The sequence below is a fragment of the Sebastes umbrosus genome, chromosome 11, assembly GCF_015220745.1.
Source record: "Sebastes umbrosus isolate fSebUmb1 chromosome 11, fSebUmb1.pri, whole genome shotgun sequence".
Classification (NCBI taxonomy): domain Eukaryota; kingdom Metazoa; phylum Chordata; class Actinopteri; order Perciformes; family Sebastidae; genus Sebastes; species Sebastes umbrosus.
The window spans coordinates 20,242,104-20,259,994 of record NC_051279.1 but is presented as its reverse complement, the minus strand read 5'-3'; the positions used below and the strand labels follow the sequence as shown (position 1 = coordinate 20,259,994).

The 17,891-nt window shown below is 39.4% G+C and overlaps 1 protein-coding gene across 2 annotated transcripts; it reads right to left on the bottom strand.

Annotated features, from left to right (window-relative positions):
• Positions 1-1,084: 1,084 nt before the first annotated feature.
• Positions 1,085-14,021, bottom strand: LOC119497538. Of its 2 annotated transcripts, XM_037785726.1 has the most exons (11): positions 13,889-14,021; positions 12,101-12,326; positions 11,792-11,995; positions 10,017-10,529; positions 5,360-8,991; positions 5,007-5,271; positions 3,737-3,925; positions 3,561-3,653; positions 3,254-3,440; positions 2,909-3,116; positions 1,085-2,818 (listed from the first exon to the last, which is right to left on the bottom strand). In XM_037785726.1, the coding sequence occupies exons 1-11, from the start codon at positions 13,907-13,909 to the stop codon at positions 1,541-1,543; spliced, it is 6,816 nt and encodes a 2,271-aa protein (XP_037641654.1). In that variant the 5' UTR covers positions 13,910-14,021; the 3' UTR covers positions 1,085-1,540. The 2 variants fall into 2 exon arrangements, with proteins under 2 accessions (XP_037641654.1, XP_037641653.1); XM_037785725.1 differs by having other exon boundaries at positions 11,792-12,326.
• Positions 14,022-17,891: the final 3,870 nt, after the last annotated feature.

Below are 17,891 nucleotides of genomic sequence, written 5' to 3'. Positions count from 1 at the left end.
TGAGGTATGGGGCCACATTGAGGGAAAAACAAATCTAAGATTTCGGGAATGAAGTGACAACTTTACGAGAAAAAAGAAAATAACAAGTAGAATTACTACTACTATACATATATAAACTAATATTATGACTTTATTCTCATAATACTATTAATTTTTTTCTCGTACATTTCCGACTTTATTCCCTAAATCTCTGATTTTATTTTTTTCTCAATGTGGCCCTAATACTCCGTCGTACCATCGTACCATAGACCTACAACAATGATAAATAAAAATGCTCTGATAAAAAAAACATAAGCCCACCCAGGTACATGCTGGTCCTATACCTGCCTACCTACATATATAACCTCGGGTGTCCACAGTGTTACCAAATTCAGAAACAAAAAAATCAAAAATACTTATTTACGCCAAAGCTAAATATACTAATCAAGAAAAAATAATTACACTAAACAAATATCTAGCAAAAGAAAACACTAGCAAAAATCTAATTGAAATAAAGCAAACATCTATAATAATAATAATAAAAAAATACTTATTAGTGAAACAACTAAATAGGCCTACTAACAACAATAACATACAGTAGCTCCTACAATTATTAATACTGTGGTAGCCAATTCTAATTTCTTTATGCTGTCTATTACTGGTTTAATTTATACAAGTGCACCATATTTTATCTAAACTGATGTGGGTAAAAACAAAGCAAGTTGTTCTCTGAAATGATATCAGTAGTATTTGGTATAACATATCTCTGTATAAGAGTATGTGTATATATTCAATTTACAGTTATTTCTATTCTACAATTATCTTAGTGATTTTCACCACCAATGCACAGTATCAATACATATCGGAGATTATTGGACAGTAGGAGAAGCACACACATAAATTATAAAATGAATGATGGCTGAATTCCATTTAGCCGCTTCAGTTTCAGGGTTATTGTGCACGCTGCCGGCTCGCTGTCACGACTTACTTGAATAGAACAGAGCTTTCGTTAATGTTTTTATCAAAAAGTCAAAATGTCTGCTGTGAAAAAGGTGTATTGTGCAAACATTTGTCGGCAGACTTAAAAAAAAAAGAAGCAACAATGTGTTTTTTCATCTGTCTTTTATTGTTTTCTGAAATTCAAATAAATAATGTTTAAATTCATAGAGCTAAAAACGAGCTCATCATGGAATGTAAATTCAGTCAGGTAGAAATAAATAGTAAAAAAGAATCATGGTAATTGCAATGTCAAAAATCATATTTTGTGCTTCTTTTGCAGCACAAAGTGTATGGCTATGCATATTTTTTGACATTTCCTTCGGAAGGCAATTTCATTTTTACACTTGCTTAATGAAATACACATCACAAAGCATTTGCTTTTCAAACACAAATAATCCTTCAAAAGAATACCACCGCCAGTGAAAGGCATCATGGAAGGACAGTTTTAAGGACAGAGGAGATAACTATTTCTTGCTGGGTTTTCATACACCGAAAAGGACATTTACATTCTAAATCAGAAAGCAAAATGTTGAGAAATAAAGGGTAAGCTCTGAAGTGGACGCTACTCTTCTCCCAAAGTCCCTTGATTATGGAAATTCAAAAAGCAGTTGTGGTTGCGTGAGATACAAAGAAAGACGCAGCACTTAAGGCATAGCACTCGAGATGTTCTCTGACAGTCCCCAAAGCGACACCTGCCTCCTTCTCCTTCCCCGAGCTGCTCTGGCCAGTGGCCTGAACCGTCGTACCGCGTGGCTGCGTCGGGCATAGGACTCTCCTCCACCAGGCCAGGATTGGGGGTTTCATTTGTTGCATGAGCCTTCTCTTTGGGGGGTTTAGGGGGAACTGAGTCCTGGGTATCGGAGCCGCTGGAGCGAATCAAAACCTTGGACACCTCCAATCTGAAGGCCATGAGAGTCAATGGTGCAGACGCTGTCCCGTGATCCTGTCTGTATAGGAGCCAGGAGTTGACCAAAGCCAGATCTGTTAGGTACCAGAGTACCGCCTGAGGCCAGCAGGTTGGGGCCGAGGCAGTGAGAGGGATGGAGTAAAGATTCTGCAAATCTCTGTTGAGATGAGCGGACATCTGGGCCTTCTCAAAGTTGTCAATGAGTGACGCCATGTTCCTCTGGCCGTTTCCCGCCGTAGAAAGTATGAAGCCACAGTGTGATCTGCGTAACATCAGCTTCCCGTCTGAGCTTACGAACTCATCTCCGATCTGTCCTCGGGCTCCTCCGACCCGTCCTGCGCCGTGAACCCCAGCGGCTAACAGACGCTCCAACATAGCAGGCGTGGAGAGTTCCTGTTTGCAGAGAAACACCATGCTACCTTTGGGGACCATTTTTTCAACAGCATCTTCTTTGCCGGACAGACCCAACTTGAGATCCACATGTAAGACCAAACCGCCAAATCCAATTAATGTAGTGCAATAAAGAGACAGTTTCTTATTGTTCATCTTCCCAGTCAAAGGAAGTGGATATTGGTCAACCGCATAATCACCCTCTCGTCTCAGTGACTGGCACCCGGCTTTGAAACGGCACAATAATGGCAGAGCCTTCCACAGCGGATCAGTCTGTGTTTTTGAACTGTTGAGCTCATTTGGCATCTGCCCGTCACTACGCTGACACGTTTCACTTTGCCTGCTTGAGAGAGTTTCACCTCGCTGTGCATTTTGAAAGTCACTATCATGTCTTGTTCCCTGAACGTTACTGCTGACTGGATCCTTCGCAGGAGAGGCAAGCTTCAACATGCGAGACAGCTCGAGGAAACGGGAAAGTGGCATGGCTTCTGCAATCAAGGGCACCTTAGTCAAGTCTTCCCAGTAGAGCCTCGGACTGGGAAACTGAAAAATAGCAAGAGACCAAATAAACTTTTAGTGGTCTTGCGTCTAACTAACAGAGCCAAGTACACATTCAAAATACGGAGCACAAACCTTTAAAGTTCCCATTGCGATGTGGATCCCAACAAACTGTGCAACCTCTCTGGCTGTGACAGGTTTGGGCATGTTGGAGAGTTTATTTGTGCAATTGGCAATTTCTTCCCAGGTATCCCATCCAAAGTAGTTGGAGAAGTAGTCGATGGGCTCTCTGGTCCTGTTTTCCTCTCTTGGTGCTTGGAGCTGGCTCGTTGAAGGTGGCAAACTAAGGGAGAAAAAGAAAAAAAACAACACGACACAATGAAACATAATTTCTGCAGTATGACAATACTATTGAATCTTAATAAAATAGTAGACAATTTTTTTTTTTTGAGGACTAAAAAAAATGAAGATGTACTGTACTTTTGGGACATTTCATCTGGCTGCTGCGCGCTGTTTGTTTTGTTCTTGTAGAAATAGGCCATAACTTCTGCTTCTGAGTCAAGCTGAGGATCAGATAATTCAAAATCACCCACATCCTCTTCATCAGAACTCTGGAGGAGAAAGTCCCGGAGGTCTGGTGGATGCTTCAACTCGGCATCTGCCTCAGCTGAAAGATCAGATTATATATAGAAGAGTTATCTACAGTATGATCAACATTTTTAATAATAGTGTAACGACTTTAAGCAAGTAGCTACAAGTACAGGTCATTTTCAAACAGAAAACAAACCTTGTCCATCTGCAAAGTCACTGGCCCTCGGTTCTGACAATAGTCCTCTCACTCTCATTTCCTGGTAGTCTGGTGTAGAGTGGCTCCCTTCATCTGTTGTTAAGAGATTCAAGATTAAAATCTTCCTATAATCTTTTGGTAAAAGGAGAATATCACTGGAAAAGGCAATGACTCACTTAAATTACTATCTGTTGCTTGATGTTCTGTCTGCAGAGCATCCGTTGTTAAACTCCCACTGTTGGTCTGAACAGCTCCGAGCAGAACCTCCCTCTCCTCCTCCTTCACCGGGTAGAAGATACACTGGTTGGTGTTGAACTCAGGCGTGACGCAACCCTCGTCCATCGTCGTTTCCCCACTCTCCATTACTGAAAGCAAAAAGCCAAAAACATCTATCTCTGAAAAGATAAAGCCCTTTACAGATTGTCAATGCAGTGCATAAAGTGGGTTTACCACCACATAGGCCTATTTAACTTAACTTTTTTTTAGGTTTTTATATCATTCTGTAGCTTTCCAGTGGTGTTCCTTATGTATTCAAATCCAAACATTTACATCTTGGTCAAAGTTTATATGTTTTAGCATCAAAATGGTATTTTCCAAAGCCCTCCTAAAAACTTTTTCCCATGTGACCTGACGTAGGCTTCTGCATGATGATGTTTGACATACATATACATATATTTTGTATCCATAGTCAGTGTAGAATACCTACAGTAAATCAGATGGCGGTCGGCACGCTCCCAGTTTGAAGAAGCAGACCGGAGTACTGGCACGGAGGCTAAGCAATGTACTACTGTGCGCTCACCACCTTACTTTGTATCCGAAAGTCACACAATAACACAAACAAACAAACTGATTGATGCAGTGGTAGATCAGCAACTCCCGTGTTCTGCTAGTTTAAAATGACTGTTTTTGTGAATGGAGTTTGGTCTAGTGGCGTACACTTAAACTGATATTGAGTTTTTTTTTAGGTGGCTAAAATAAGTTTTTCTGATGTTTTACCTCGCCGTCAGACAGCCCTTTTCAACTGGGAACTGAAGCCGTTATATCGCTCTCTTCCAAGCCACCAGACTCCATTCACAAAAACAGTGGTTATACCTAGCAAAACACAGGAGTATACATAAAACCCCGCTTCAAATATCCGAACTAACCCTTTCAGTTATTTCCAAACTTTGCACAGCTAACTTTGACTCAGCTAGTGCTAGCGTTCACATTATTCATAACCCTATTGATTGAAATATTGTATAATACATCTCTTCCCTTTGTATGAGATTAATGTTTTTTGTACATGGTCCCTGACAAATTTAATAATAATAATAATAATCTTCCAGTCTATGGCACAGACGTGAGTGATATTGATCTTCTTATTGAACTCTCAGGAAGAAACCAAACACACTTCACCAAATGTTGAATTTGTAATAAAATGTACCTACGGTGTGGTGCAATACGTACATGGACTGGTGGTGTTTTCATTGTTGACTGGCTCCACATTCCATCGGATGTGTCTACTGCCCGGCGTGGCCTGGGTCTCGTTCAGCACGAGGCTGCTCTCCTCCTTCACCAGAACAGTCCTTATATCACTATGGTGCTGCGGTTGCACACTGGCACTCTGTTTGTTTTGACAGGTAGGTGCAACCAGTGGTGGATCTGAGATGTTCTCCTCAACCTTGATCTCCTGGCTCCCGAGGGCTTCATTCTCAGCAATGCTGTCCAAACCCTGGAACAAAAACAAATGTAAGTTTGCAATGTCGCATTCATTTTCCATAGTTAATGTATGGTATTTGTTGGTACAATTGGCATCTCACCTGTTTGCGATTGATCCTCGATGTCATCAGGCACGGCTCGTCGTCAGCAGTCACTCTCTGTCCAGAGGCGATGACCTTCTCAAGTATGATGCCTGGAGACTGGTCAGACTCCCTGTCGTGTTCTTCTCCTCTGTGCAGTCTTCTTGGATTCATTATCTTCTCAACACTAGGGGTAACCGACTCCAGCTCAAACACGACTTGCTCTTCAGGAGATGCCTCTAATGTAGAGGACATGGAAGGCAAAGATGCGACAGGAGCAGTAGCTTTGTTGACCTCAGGACTGGTCTCTGGCTTAGAAGTCTTTGTGCCGGTGTCGCCTTCGTCATTCATTTCTGAATCAGAGCTGATGGGACGTCTTTCGTAAACTACCTGACATCCATCCTGTTCTTTCTCCGGTTCTGCTCCTCTGGCGGTATCTCCAACTGAAACTCTCTTTGATATCGTGTCCCGTTTTAGACGTCCTGTTCCTCTTCTCCTACCCCTTGTAGCATTCCTCGAACCAGCTCCTTTCCCTCCTTCTCTTTTCTTTTGGACTAACAGTTCTTCCTCCTCTTCTTTGATCTCCACTTGATGAGTGGAGCACGACACAGTGTGTGAAGTTAGGCTTCTTCCAGTTGTTGTTTCATTACTATCTTGCCCAGGTAGTTTGTCAGTGCTTCCACTTTCAGAATTGCAGGTTCCACTTGATTCATTTTGGGGAACAGTGTCTTCATGAGGGGTTGGTTCATCTCTCTCATTCTGCTCCCCAACAGTGACTATCTCGAGATGTAAATCCTCCTTGATGTCTTCATCCGTGGTACCCTGGACTTCAGATTCGGAGCTCAGATTCCTCGGCATACCTTCTTCTGGCTTGTCCTTATCTGATGCCAAAGGCTCTCCTGACTCCGAACTCTTTGTCTGAGTAGAGGCACTTAAAGGGGGTTCAGATGTGAAGTTTGGAGGGGTCTCACTGGTTTTCATTTGATCAGATGGTGAGTGAACTTCTGGAGAGGTATGAGATTGATCAGCTGCTTGGGTTCCAGCCTTATTTTCATAGGCACTCGCTTCAACATCTGAGGGTGGAACAGGTAAGGATGGGGATGGAATCAAAGCTGGAAAAGAGACACTTCGCTCTCTCTCCTCTAATGCCATCTCTGCAATCTCAGGCTCAGTATCCCAGTCTGTAGCAGCATTCATAACCCCAACAACCGTGTCATGCTGTTTTGGAAGCTGGTAAAGATCCAACCTGGAGACGCCTTCAAAGATGTTCCCATTGGTGTAAGTGAGACCAGGACTCTCTACGATATGCACCAACGCCTTGTGCTTCTGAAGGGACGAGACTTCGCTAAATCTTTGCCCACATTCCTTACACTCTAAGGCACGCTTGGAATGAGAAGTTATCACTCCTTCGGTCTCTACTTTGGGGGAAGATTTACGTTTCCTTGTGGTCTTTGGCTTGGCGGCCAGCGTCTCAGGTGTTTGACGGGAAACCTGTAGCGAGGACAACAACGAAAGAGCTTTCTGGCTCTTTTTGGGTCTTCCTCCTTTTTTCTTACTTTCTGCTTCACTTATTGAATGTTTGAGTTTGTTGTCTTTACTCTGTTGGGACGTTGTTTGGGCCTCCTGAGGTGAAGCCTCCTGTGTCTGGCTTGATGCCTTTGAAGGGTCTAACTTGTAAACTTTCAGTTGAGGCTGTTTATGACCTTTCAGTAGAAGTAGTGCGTCTTGCGTTATTTGTGGTCCAGGTATGTCTGCGCTTGTTTTTGGATTGACTTTTTCCTCTTTTGCCAGGTTTTTCTTTCGCTTCCCATCCTTTGCATTCTTGGGCTGATCTTTTCGCATTATTTTTGTTTGTTTTTTCTTTTTAAATACAGGCGAGGGTACAGTTGTGTGCTCACTTATGGGCGTCACACCCTCCCTGGCCACTTCTTTTTGCTTTTTATTTTTCTTTTTTCTTGTATCCCCTTTGATTTTTTGGACTTGTGGGTCCTGGGTTGATGAAGGTGATTTTATTTCAGCGGTAGATACCAAATTTCCCAATTTCTTGTCCCTTTTTCCCTTCCTTCCCTTCTTCTGTAACGGTGCCTTTTTCTCTGAGAGATTTGTTGTTTTACCTCTTATCCCTTCTTCCCGCGTTGGCTGACACGGCTGAGATGGCTTCTTCTGTTTCTTGTTTTTCTTCTCTTTGCTTTGTGGACCAAATTTAACAACAAGGCGAGACTTTTTTGTTCTTTGCCGTTTGGCAGGTGTGGCATCAATTTGTAAATCATCATCGTATATGGATCCGACCAGTTCTTGCATATATCCTTGAAAGATAAACGCCCTCGTTGGCTTTCTTTTCCGCACTTTCACCAGTTCTTGAGCCGACATTACATTTACAGGTAACTCTGACATCTGTGGCACCTGCTTGGTCTCTAAGTGTGATGGAACCTCTTCTTTAGCAGGCGGATCGTCTACTTTAGACAGGTTCTCCACCTGCTCCTGACCCTCTTTGCCATCTACCAGCAATTTCTCAGACGGTTCTTGTTCAGACGGTTCTTGTTCAGCTTTTTCCTGTGTCTTTTGTGGTGCAGCTCCATCCATCACAGGGTGGCCCTGGTCTAGACTTACTGTTTGCATCTGTGAACCAACCTCTTCTTTGAGATTACATTCAGATTCACTTGTCGTTTGTGTGAGCGTGTCTGGTGGAACAAAAGGGCAGGACGGAAGGCCCTGTTGCTCTGTTTGTAAAGGTGTCAGCTCCAGCTCAACTGTAGTCATAAGTGGTGGGGCTGACAGGCTGCTCTCTTGCCCATCTAATAAAGCCTGATCTGCAGTCTTCTCCAGGTCAGTGGTTGGTACCAGAGAGGAGGACGGGATTTCATTTTGTTGCACAGTTTGGGATTCTTCCAACTCCACAGTTGGTATGAGTTCTAATATGACTGTTTGCTCAAGGTTTTGCTCTTCTTCATTCTGACAAATAATTTGATCCATAGGATCAGACTGAATTGCACTAATGTTGGGCTGTTGAAGGATCTGATGCATCACCTCTCCCTCAGATCTCTCTGTATGTTCAGTCTGAACGTATCTTAGCTCTATATTTTCACCTACTGCTAAGTGGGAACCTAGTTCTGAGAAAGAGGGGTTTTCCAACTGTTCATCTGGCGTAATAGGTTCCAGTATAATTGTTTGCTCCATTGAATCACATGGGTTATTTGAAGGGTCCAAATCAATTATCCTCGATTCCGTCTGTTTCAGTCCCATAAAATCTATCTGTGGTGGATTGAGATTCAAATTCACTGTTTCTGCTAGTTGCGATATCTGCTGCACTTCCAGTGGCAGAGCATGAGGTGGCACCTGCCCCAATATGACAACTTGGTTTACTTTCTGCACATTTCCCAAAGATTCAATAAGCCTGCGAATCTGCTCTGTGTCAATATTGCCATCAACTTTTTGCAGAGGTCCATTGGGCCCCATCTGTAGTAACGCTGATTGACAAATAGATATTGGAGTTATGATGGGTATACTTTGTTTAACTTGCTGCCCAGCTGGGAGGGCCTTACTGGCTGCAGCAGGCAACAGGTTGTGCTTAGTTTTCATGTGATGTAGCCGCGTCTTGGTACTCTTGAAAGTGGCCTTGCATACAGAACAAGGATACTTTATTGGAGCAGCACCTAAAGACAGTAAAGGAAGACAGTTGTGATGCATTGTAGTAAATCATGTTAAGCACAATCTATGTCCTAAACCTGACAGATATAGTTTGTTTCCTACAATTTTATCATTTTTAAAAGGTGCACCGATTTAGGAGCCGAAAGACAAAAATGTGAAGAGGACAATAATTATAATTTTCTTTGTTTATCATTTAAGATTATTTTTCTAATACAACAGCAATATTTAGAGCGCTTTCACCATCCCTAGAATAAATAATACATTAACTTAATAATAACCTTTTTTTTAAGTAGACTAATTAATGCCAGGGATTGTCATTTTTGATATGTATGTATTGGCTACAAAGACATTAAAATCATTTCACATACTACACTTTGTACTGATATAAACTAAGCAACTCCACTGTATTATTGAAAGGCTGCAAGAGCCCCTGATATATCTAGCATTTCTAATAATTTTATAATACTGTATCAGATGGCAGAGTCTAGAGATGCTTTAAAATAACTGCTAGAGTCAGCAGGTAAAATGTTTACCATGTCCACCCTCTTAGTTTAGCACATTAACATGCTAACATATGCTAATGAGCACTGTAAGCAACAAGTCCAGCTGAAGATGATGGGAATGTCATTTGTTTTACACGTATTTAGTCATGAACCAAAGTATTGGACAAATTGAAATTTTGACCTGATGATGGCGCTACATGGCAAGTTAAGGAATTAACAACATGATTACAATTAATCCTGAGGAGGACATGAATGTCTGTAACAATAGTTGTCAAGACATTTCCCCCAAAACCACAAAAGTCAATATCATGATGGTGCAAGAGGAAAAGTCAGGGGATCCACAAAGTCATTGGAATTCATCCTTTGGGAACCATGAATGTCTGTACAAACTTCCATGGAAATCCATAGTTGTTGAGATATTTCAGTCTGGACCGACAGACAAACCAACATTGTCGTCCCTAGAGCCATATTGCTAGCACAGCTGTGTAACATGATAAGGCATCCGTAACAAGGACAATTTTTCTTACCATCATCTTTCTTCGGTTGTGCTTTAGCTGCGGCGTGTCCCCCATCTCCTTCAGCTCCCTCCGGCAAGTGTGACACCATATGTTTCTGCAGAGCTTTGGGCATGGTGAACCTCTTCCCGCACTCCTTGCAGACATACGGCCTCTCTCCAGTGTGCGTGCGGCGGTGATACTTCAGCAATGTCATTGTTTTGCACGGTTTGCCACAGTCAGTGCAGGCATAACCGTCCTGGCCAAAGTGAATTTTTTTATGATGGGTGAGCTCCGACGACTTTTTGAAGGCCAGTGCACAGATCGGACACTTGAAGGGTTTCTTCTCCGTGTGGGCTTTCTGGTGGACCATGAGCTCTGTGGAGTTTGTGAAGTGGCGGTCGCAAACGTAACAGGCGAAAAGGGCGTTCCTCAGTATGCACTGTTCATATTCCGCTGGGTGGCTCAGCTTCAGGTGACGCTCTTTGCTCTTGTGATCGCTGAAGATTATGTGGCACTCGATGCACTGCAGGGAGAGCTGAGACGCTGGAGGGAAACAGGGCAGGAGGGGGAGAAAGGTTACATGTAACATACATCCATATACTTAGAATAGAGGCAAGTATAAAGGTATATACAAAGTATAAAGGCTTGCAAAAAGAAAAAAATTTGGCTTTGGAGGCACCTTCATATAGTAAAGACACAGCAAATAAATGTTTGTCTCGGCAAAAAAAATGTGGAGGGAGACCCTACGACTTCTACAACTTCCCCTTACCAGCAAGTACGGATGCACCAATACTGAATCGGATATCGGGCCGATACTGACTCAAATAGCTGGATCAGGTTTCGGTGACAATGGAGACAATCTATTAAATTCAATTCTATGTTTATATACTATATACATTATATACTGGAATTTTAATTCCTGTTTAAGTTTTGACCAATATGTTGCTGCATTAAAAAGGCTTATAGCTGAATTGTAATCCCTGTTAATTTTGACGATGTTTTACCAAGTTGCTGGTGTAAAATGTATTATTTCAATAATAAATACATTTATATATATATATGTATTTATTGGTCACATTTTGTTTTACAAAGTTAGGAAAGCAATGTTTAAGTCAAGCCTAACACATTGATGAATGATCCCAGTCACTTCTACACAGTCAGTCACACATCTTATTAATTAAACACTGGTATCAGATTGGTATTCAGTATCGGCCGATACCCAAAGCCCAGGTATCGCTATCGGGACTGAAAAAGTTGGATCGGTGCATCCCTTCCAGCAATATAACGCTGCATTCATTTATTGCCACACTTGGGAAACCACATCATTACTGTCCTCTGTGCTTTGGAGCCTGCAGTATAGTCAGATCAATACTGGATTTTTTGAGGCAGATATAAAAATAAATATATAAGAGTGCTCTTAGCAAACACATAAATGTGCGTACCAATATTTATGCAATAAGCTCATATCGGTCAACACATCAGCCCAGACAAAATATTGGTCTAGCGTTAACCTGCAGTGTTTTGTTTGGCTGCTATTGAACACCAGAAATTATTAACTGTACAAGCTTAACTAAACTTGATCCTGTAGCAGTGTGGTAAAACAAAACTTAAAAAGCTTCTATCTTGTAAAACTACTACTACTATAAAAATGACAGTGAGTTCCACAATAATATTTGTACACTGTTAATTAATAACTGTAGTCCTAAATTAATAATCAAACACCAAACAGGTCTCTCAATCCTAGCCTGGTTCAAAAAGATATAACATAGAACAACACAAATATGAGGTAAAAAAAAACCACTCACATGTGAGAGGCATAACTAGTGGTTTGGTCATGTCCATTTTTAGAGGATCCACCATGGCCTTCTTGGAAGGAACGTATTTCCTCCCATCACGTACACCTTTGTCCGGTTTCTTTGCCTTTTGCTCATCACACCGAGAATTTGCATGTTTGTCAGGTGCCGGTTCTGTGGGGGCACTTGGCTTTGAAGCAGAGTCTGTCTCCGTCCCTGCAGTGATAACTGAGGGCTCTGTCAGTGGCTGGACAGCAGGCTTATTCACTGCCTGTGTGACTGCCATACTTGCAGGTGTTTCTGCTGTTTGCACCCCAATACCATTCTCCTGTGGCGTGCTGCTTACTCTTTCTGGAGTAGCTGATTTATTCTCCCCTTCTTCTTGTGCATCTGGTTCAGTCTTTGCTGGCTGATCTTCAGGCTCGGTGTCCAGTGGTTGCACCGTGGTTGCTGTGGTCACAGAGTTGGGCCCGCTGTTGGACTGGGTCGGACTCTGCATGGCTGCCTGCCCTCTTTGGCTTCTCAAAAGCACTTGTTCATGTGTTTTCTATGAAATCAGGTGCCACACAGAAACACAGAAAGACCGTTAATTACATGGGTAAAACAACACATGCATGCACACTTAACACATACATGCACACTTACTGGTATCTTCAGTAAGTGTGCATGTATGTGTTAATTACATGGGTAAAACAACACATGCATGCACACTTAACACATACATGCACACTTACTGGTATCTTCAGTAAGTGTGCATGTATGTGTTAATTACATGGGTAAAACAACACATGCATGCACACTTAACACATACATGCACACTTACTGGTATCTTCAGTAAGTGTGCATGTATGTGTTAATTACATGGGTAAAACAACACATGCATGCACACTTAACACATACATGCACACTTACTGGTATCTTCAGTCAGTGTGCATGTATGTGTTAATTACATGGGTAAAACAACACATGCATGCACACTTAACACATACATGCACACTTACTGGTATCTTCAGTAAGTGTGCATGTATGTGTTAATTACATGGGTAAAACAACACATGCATGCACACTTAACACATACATGCACACTTACTGGTATCTTCAGTCAGTGTGCATGTATGTGTTAATTACATGGGTAAAACAACACATGCATGCACACTTAACACATACATGCACACTTACTGGTATCTTCAGTAAGTGTGCATGTATGTGTTAATTACATGGGTAAACCAACACATACATGCACACTTACTGGTATCTTCAGTCAGTGTGCATGTATGTGTTAATTGCATGGGTAAACCAACACATACATGCACACTTACTGGTATCTTCAGTAAGTGTGCATGTATGTGTTAATTACATGGGTAAACCAACACATACATGCACACTGACTGGTATCTTCAGTCAGTGTGCATGTATGTGTTAATTGCATGGGTAAACCAACACATGCATGCACACTGACTGGTATCTTCAGTAAGTGTGCATGTATGTGTTAATTGCATGGGTAAACCAACACATGCATGCACACTTAACACATACATGCACACTTACTGGTATCTTCAGTAAGTGTGCATGTATGTATTAATTGCATGGGTAAACCAACACATACATGCAAACTGACTGAAGATACCAAACAAACCCATAGCTTTCGACCATTCAACCGTATTTAACTGCTGAGTCTTTGCAGTGTTGGGTGTTTTAAGCAGTGAGCAGCAGACTTGTTATCTACAAGGCGACAGCTGGTGGAGCAGGAGATGAATGGGTTGGAAACGTTTGTATTACAATAGAAGACCCACAGACATGGAGGGCAGCACTGGAGGCTGATTTAACCCAGATTCAACACTTTAATTTGTATGAGTAGTGAATGAATAGAGTGCTTTAACATGCTGAACCACCCCTCTATAATAATAACCACAGAAACACAGGTATAATGGCAGCCCAGTTAGCTTAAATCCACTGATTTGAGGGTGGAAATCAGGTTGCAATGGTTCGCATTTCCGACTCGTTACAGCGTCAAAAGAAGCTTCATATTCACTCGCTTTCTACCTCCCTCTTGTTTAACTACACCCTGTATATCTGTCTGCATGCAGGAGGATGTAGATTTAAGGTTACCTGAGACCGGGTCGTCCGCATCAAACATCTCCTCCTCCGCGTCGCTCCGCACAAAGACAACACTGAGGCGCCGCAGACAGCGTGACGTCACGCCTTACCAGGGCCGCAGAGGATCATGGGAGTTGTGGTTTTTCCCCCCCAAACAATGAGTCCTCCACTCATCCGGGAGTGTTGTCCTCTCTGATAAAACACTAATCATCAGCATACTAACCGATACATTTAAAGATCAATAACTATTACGCTACATTCTTGATTTTGTGAATTATACATTTTTCTTTATATTATAACTTGATTTTCTTTAAAATCTCTTTATTAGGCTATTTTACTTGTGAATTATACCCTTTTCGTAATCTTTATAATCTCATAAGGCTATTTTTGTTGATTTTATGAATTATGCCTTTATCTTTAAAATCTCATTATTAGGCTACTTTTGTTGATTTTATGAATTATGCCTTATTCTTTATATTATAACTTGATTTTCTTTAAAATTTCATTATTAGGCTACCTTTCTTTGATTTTATGAATTTTCATTTTTTCTTTTTCTTTATAATCTCATTATTAGGCTACTTTGCTTAATTTTGTGAATTATCCATTTTTCTTTATAGTCTCATTGTCAGGCTACTTTTCTTGATTTTATGAATTATACCTTTTTCTTTTTCTTTATAATCTCATTACTTCTTTACTTGATTTTGTGGATTATACCTTTTTCTTTATAATCTCATTACTACTTTAATAGATTTTGTGAATTATACCCTTTTCGTAATCTTTATAATCATATTATTAGGCTATTTTTGTTGATTTTATGAATTATGCCTTTATCTTTAAAATCTCATTATTAGGCTACTTTTGTTGATTTTATGAATTATGCCTTATTCTTTATATTATAACTTGATTTTCTTTAAAATTTCATTATTAGGCTACCTTTCTTTGATTTTATGAATTTTCATTTTTTCTTTTTCTTTATAATCTCATTATTAGGCTACTTTGCTTAATTTTGTGAATTATCCATTTTTCTTTATAGTCTCATTGTCAGGCTACTTTTCTTGATTTTATGAATTATACCTTTTTCTTTTTCTTTATAATCTCATTACTTCTTTACTTGATTTTGTGGATTATACCTTTTTCTTTATAATCTCATTACTACTTTAATAGATTTTGTGAATTATACCATTTTCGTTATCTTTATAATCTAATTATTAGGCTACTTTTCTTGATTTTATAAATGATGCCATTTCTTTATCTTTAAAATCTCATTATTAAGCTACTTTAATTGATTTTGTGAATTACTGTATACCCTTTTCGTTATATTTATAATCTCATTATTAGGCTACTTTTATTGATTTTATGAATTATACCTTTTTCTTTACAATCTCATTATTACTTGACGCTTTGGCAATATTGTCCTTGTTTCATTCATGCCAATAAAGCATATTGAAATGAATTAAATACAGTAGGAATTACATGTCATCTGTATTCAAGTCAAATGTACTACTATAGTCCAAAAAAAACCATCTAATTCTCAAAACGGATTATATTTCACAGGGTTATTTTGTGATATAAATCCAATAGTATACAGTTGAAGCAGTATGTGTTTGCCTTCAGCTCTACTTTTCAGCATGTTTAACAGTGCTAAGAGGCACATCTTTACAGTTGACACCATTTAGTTGAGGTCATCGTATTTTGTTTTTATGACCAACTGTCATTTTCAATACAAGCAGTACAATACGAATAGAAACAATACAACAAGTAGACAAGAAATAAGAATGTCATAAATTATATAATACAAAATTAAATAAAAAAAAAAATGAATAATATTTAAAATAATATAATAATAATAATAATAATATATCCTAATCAAAAACAAAAATAAAATGAAACATACAATAAACAATACATTAAACAATCAGGTAATCACAGATGGTCCAACATCTGAGAGGGATTAAGTTTATGGCCTTTAGGTCATTGTATTTCTATGTATATACAATATATAGAGGTGTTGGTAATAACGTTTAATCTAATGCATTTATGCATTAGATTAAAAATTCAATTGTAATTTTCATTTATTTTTGCAAAAAAAAAAGCAATTAATCTATCGTCCACAAACTCTGCGTCACTTGAGTCTCAGCCATGTCTAACGAAATCCTCATGTAGAACTGAAAAGCAGAGAACTAGTCTACTAAGGCAAACTGTAACAAGATAAATCAGAACCAGATAATCCTCGGGTTTTTACCACCATTCAGCAAAGGAATGTCCATGCAACAGCAATGCAGTTACTACTAACAATTTAAGTCTTTTTGATCAAATAAAATAACATCCTTATAGAAAAAATATGGTAAAATCATCCCTGGGATGCAGCTGAATAAGGCTGAATAAGACTGAATAAAGCATCCAGTACTGTATCTCCTGGCAAAAATAAGTAAAACAGCCAGTTGGTGGTGCTATTGCAGCATGTGATGTAGGATCTTCCACAAAAGGGATGTAAAATGTTACTGTAAAATCCCATTATTGCAGTCCCTGCAAACCTCCATAAACCATATTAGAAAGCACACTATAATGCACCATTAATGTTGACTGTTCATATCTCAATATCTTTTATTAACATTTACATATTTAATGAGATACTGCATTGCTTAAATATGATTTGTACCTTTCTCTGTTATGTCCTCTAGCTTTTAATGCTTGTATTTTAAACCATGGTAGATATGTGCTATGATGTTTCTTACACAGACATCCGCAGTATTCATACCCCATCCATTACATATAGTAGTGTAGAAACTACCTTAGGATTAGAAACTGCTCAGCATGGCAAGCTGATCAACTATGCATAAGCTCATGATGATAGGATTTATAATTAATGAGATTGGGTGGAAGTCTCTTGAGCTCCATTAGCTCTCACTGTATTAATAACTCAGCCATTATACTTACAGCACAAACTCCATTAAAACTTCAAACTGCTGATTGTGGCAGACCGATCAACCATATATAAGCTCATAGTAATGATTTTTATATGAGCTATAAAACGCACAGAAGTCCTGCACCCTTACTGTTGCTGTCATTCATTAATAAATATATAATATGAACACTTTCAAATGTCTCAGCTCTTGCTATCATATCTTAAAGTGGCAATCTCAAAGATTTTCATTTCAATAAATCTGTTAAATCACCATCTATAGCCAAATGAGGTAACACAATGGTGATTAAAGTACTCTGATTAAAGTATTGCAATATTTATATATTTGCAGTATTATGAACTGCAGGTCTGTGGTGACATTCCTGGAAAAAATGCTGTTGTATACACACACACAAAAATTTAACTATGCACCCAATTTCTATTCTATTTCTAATTTCATGTATCAACAAAAAGTCTCCAGATTGCTAAACTCTAAAAACAATTCAACTGTTTTCACTGAAATAGTAATTGATTGACTGATTGCCAGCTTCTAATAACACTTCTCATGACATGACATGTCTTTATTTTAAATTTAGTTTTGGCACTTTTGGAAAAGGTTGTCTTAAAGGTACAAGTTCAGAAAAGTTATTTGTAAATTGCTTTCAAAAATAAGTGTAAAGCAATAAATTCATAAAACATTTAAAAACATACTACTTATATGAATATTTCAATAAGCGCACAGCATATGTAATGTTGGTAAAAACATGCTGGGAAAATGCAGTTCCTAAGAGCATTCTGAACTCAGACTGTAAGACCATAAATTTCACAGTTAACATAAACATTTCAAATGTGTCCCAGTTTATTTCCTGTTGCAGTGTATGTGAATAACATCAGCTGACAGGAAGTAAACATGGACCTAGCCGTAATCTAGCAACGCAATACCGTTGAAACTGTCTGGCTCAAAGTGGTTCCAATCACAACTCACATTTGACCCCAAATATTTCCCTTCAGTTGTTTAAACAGTGATGGTGATAAGAGTCTCTCTGCACACACTGCATTGTGTAAAACACATTCTTTCCCCCCCCCGCACATAGAGACAAACACTAAAAAACA

Excerpts from the sequence above, each read along its gene's own strand:
- LOC119497538 (XM_037785725.1), bottom strand. The coding sequence starts at position 13,909 with ATGCGGACGACCCGGTCTCAG. Across the intron at positions 3,441-3,560 it reads TGACTTTGCAGATGGACAAG|CTGAGGCAGATGCCGAGTTG; the intron begins GTTTGTTTTCTG and ends CTGATCTTTCAG. Across the intron at positions 3,117-3,253 it reads CCAGATGAAATGTCCCAAAA|TTTGCCACCTTCAACGAGCC; the intron begins GTACAGTACATC and ends TTTCTCCCTTAG.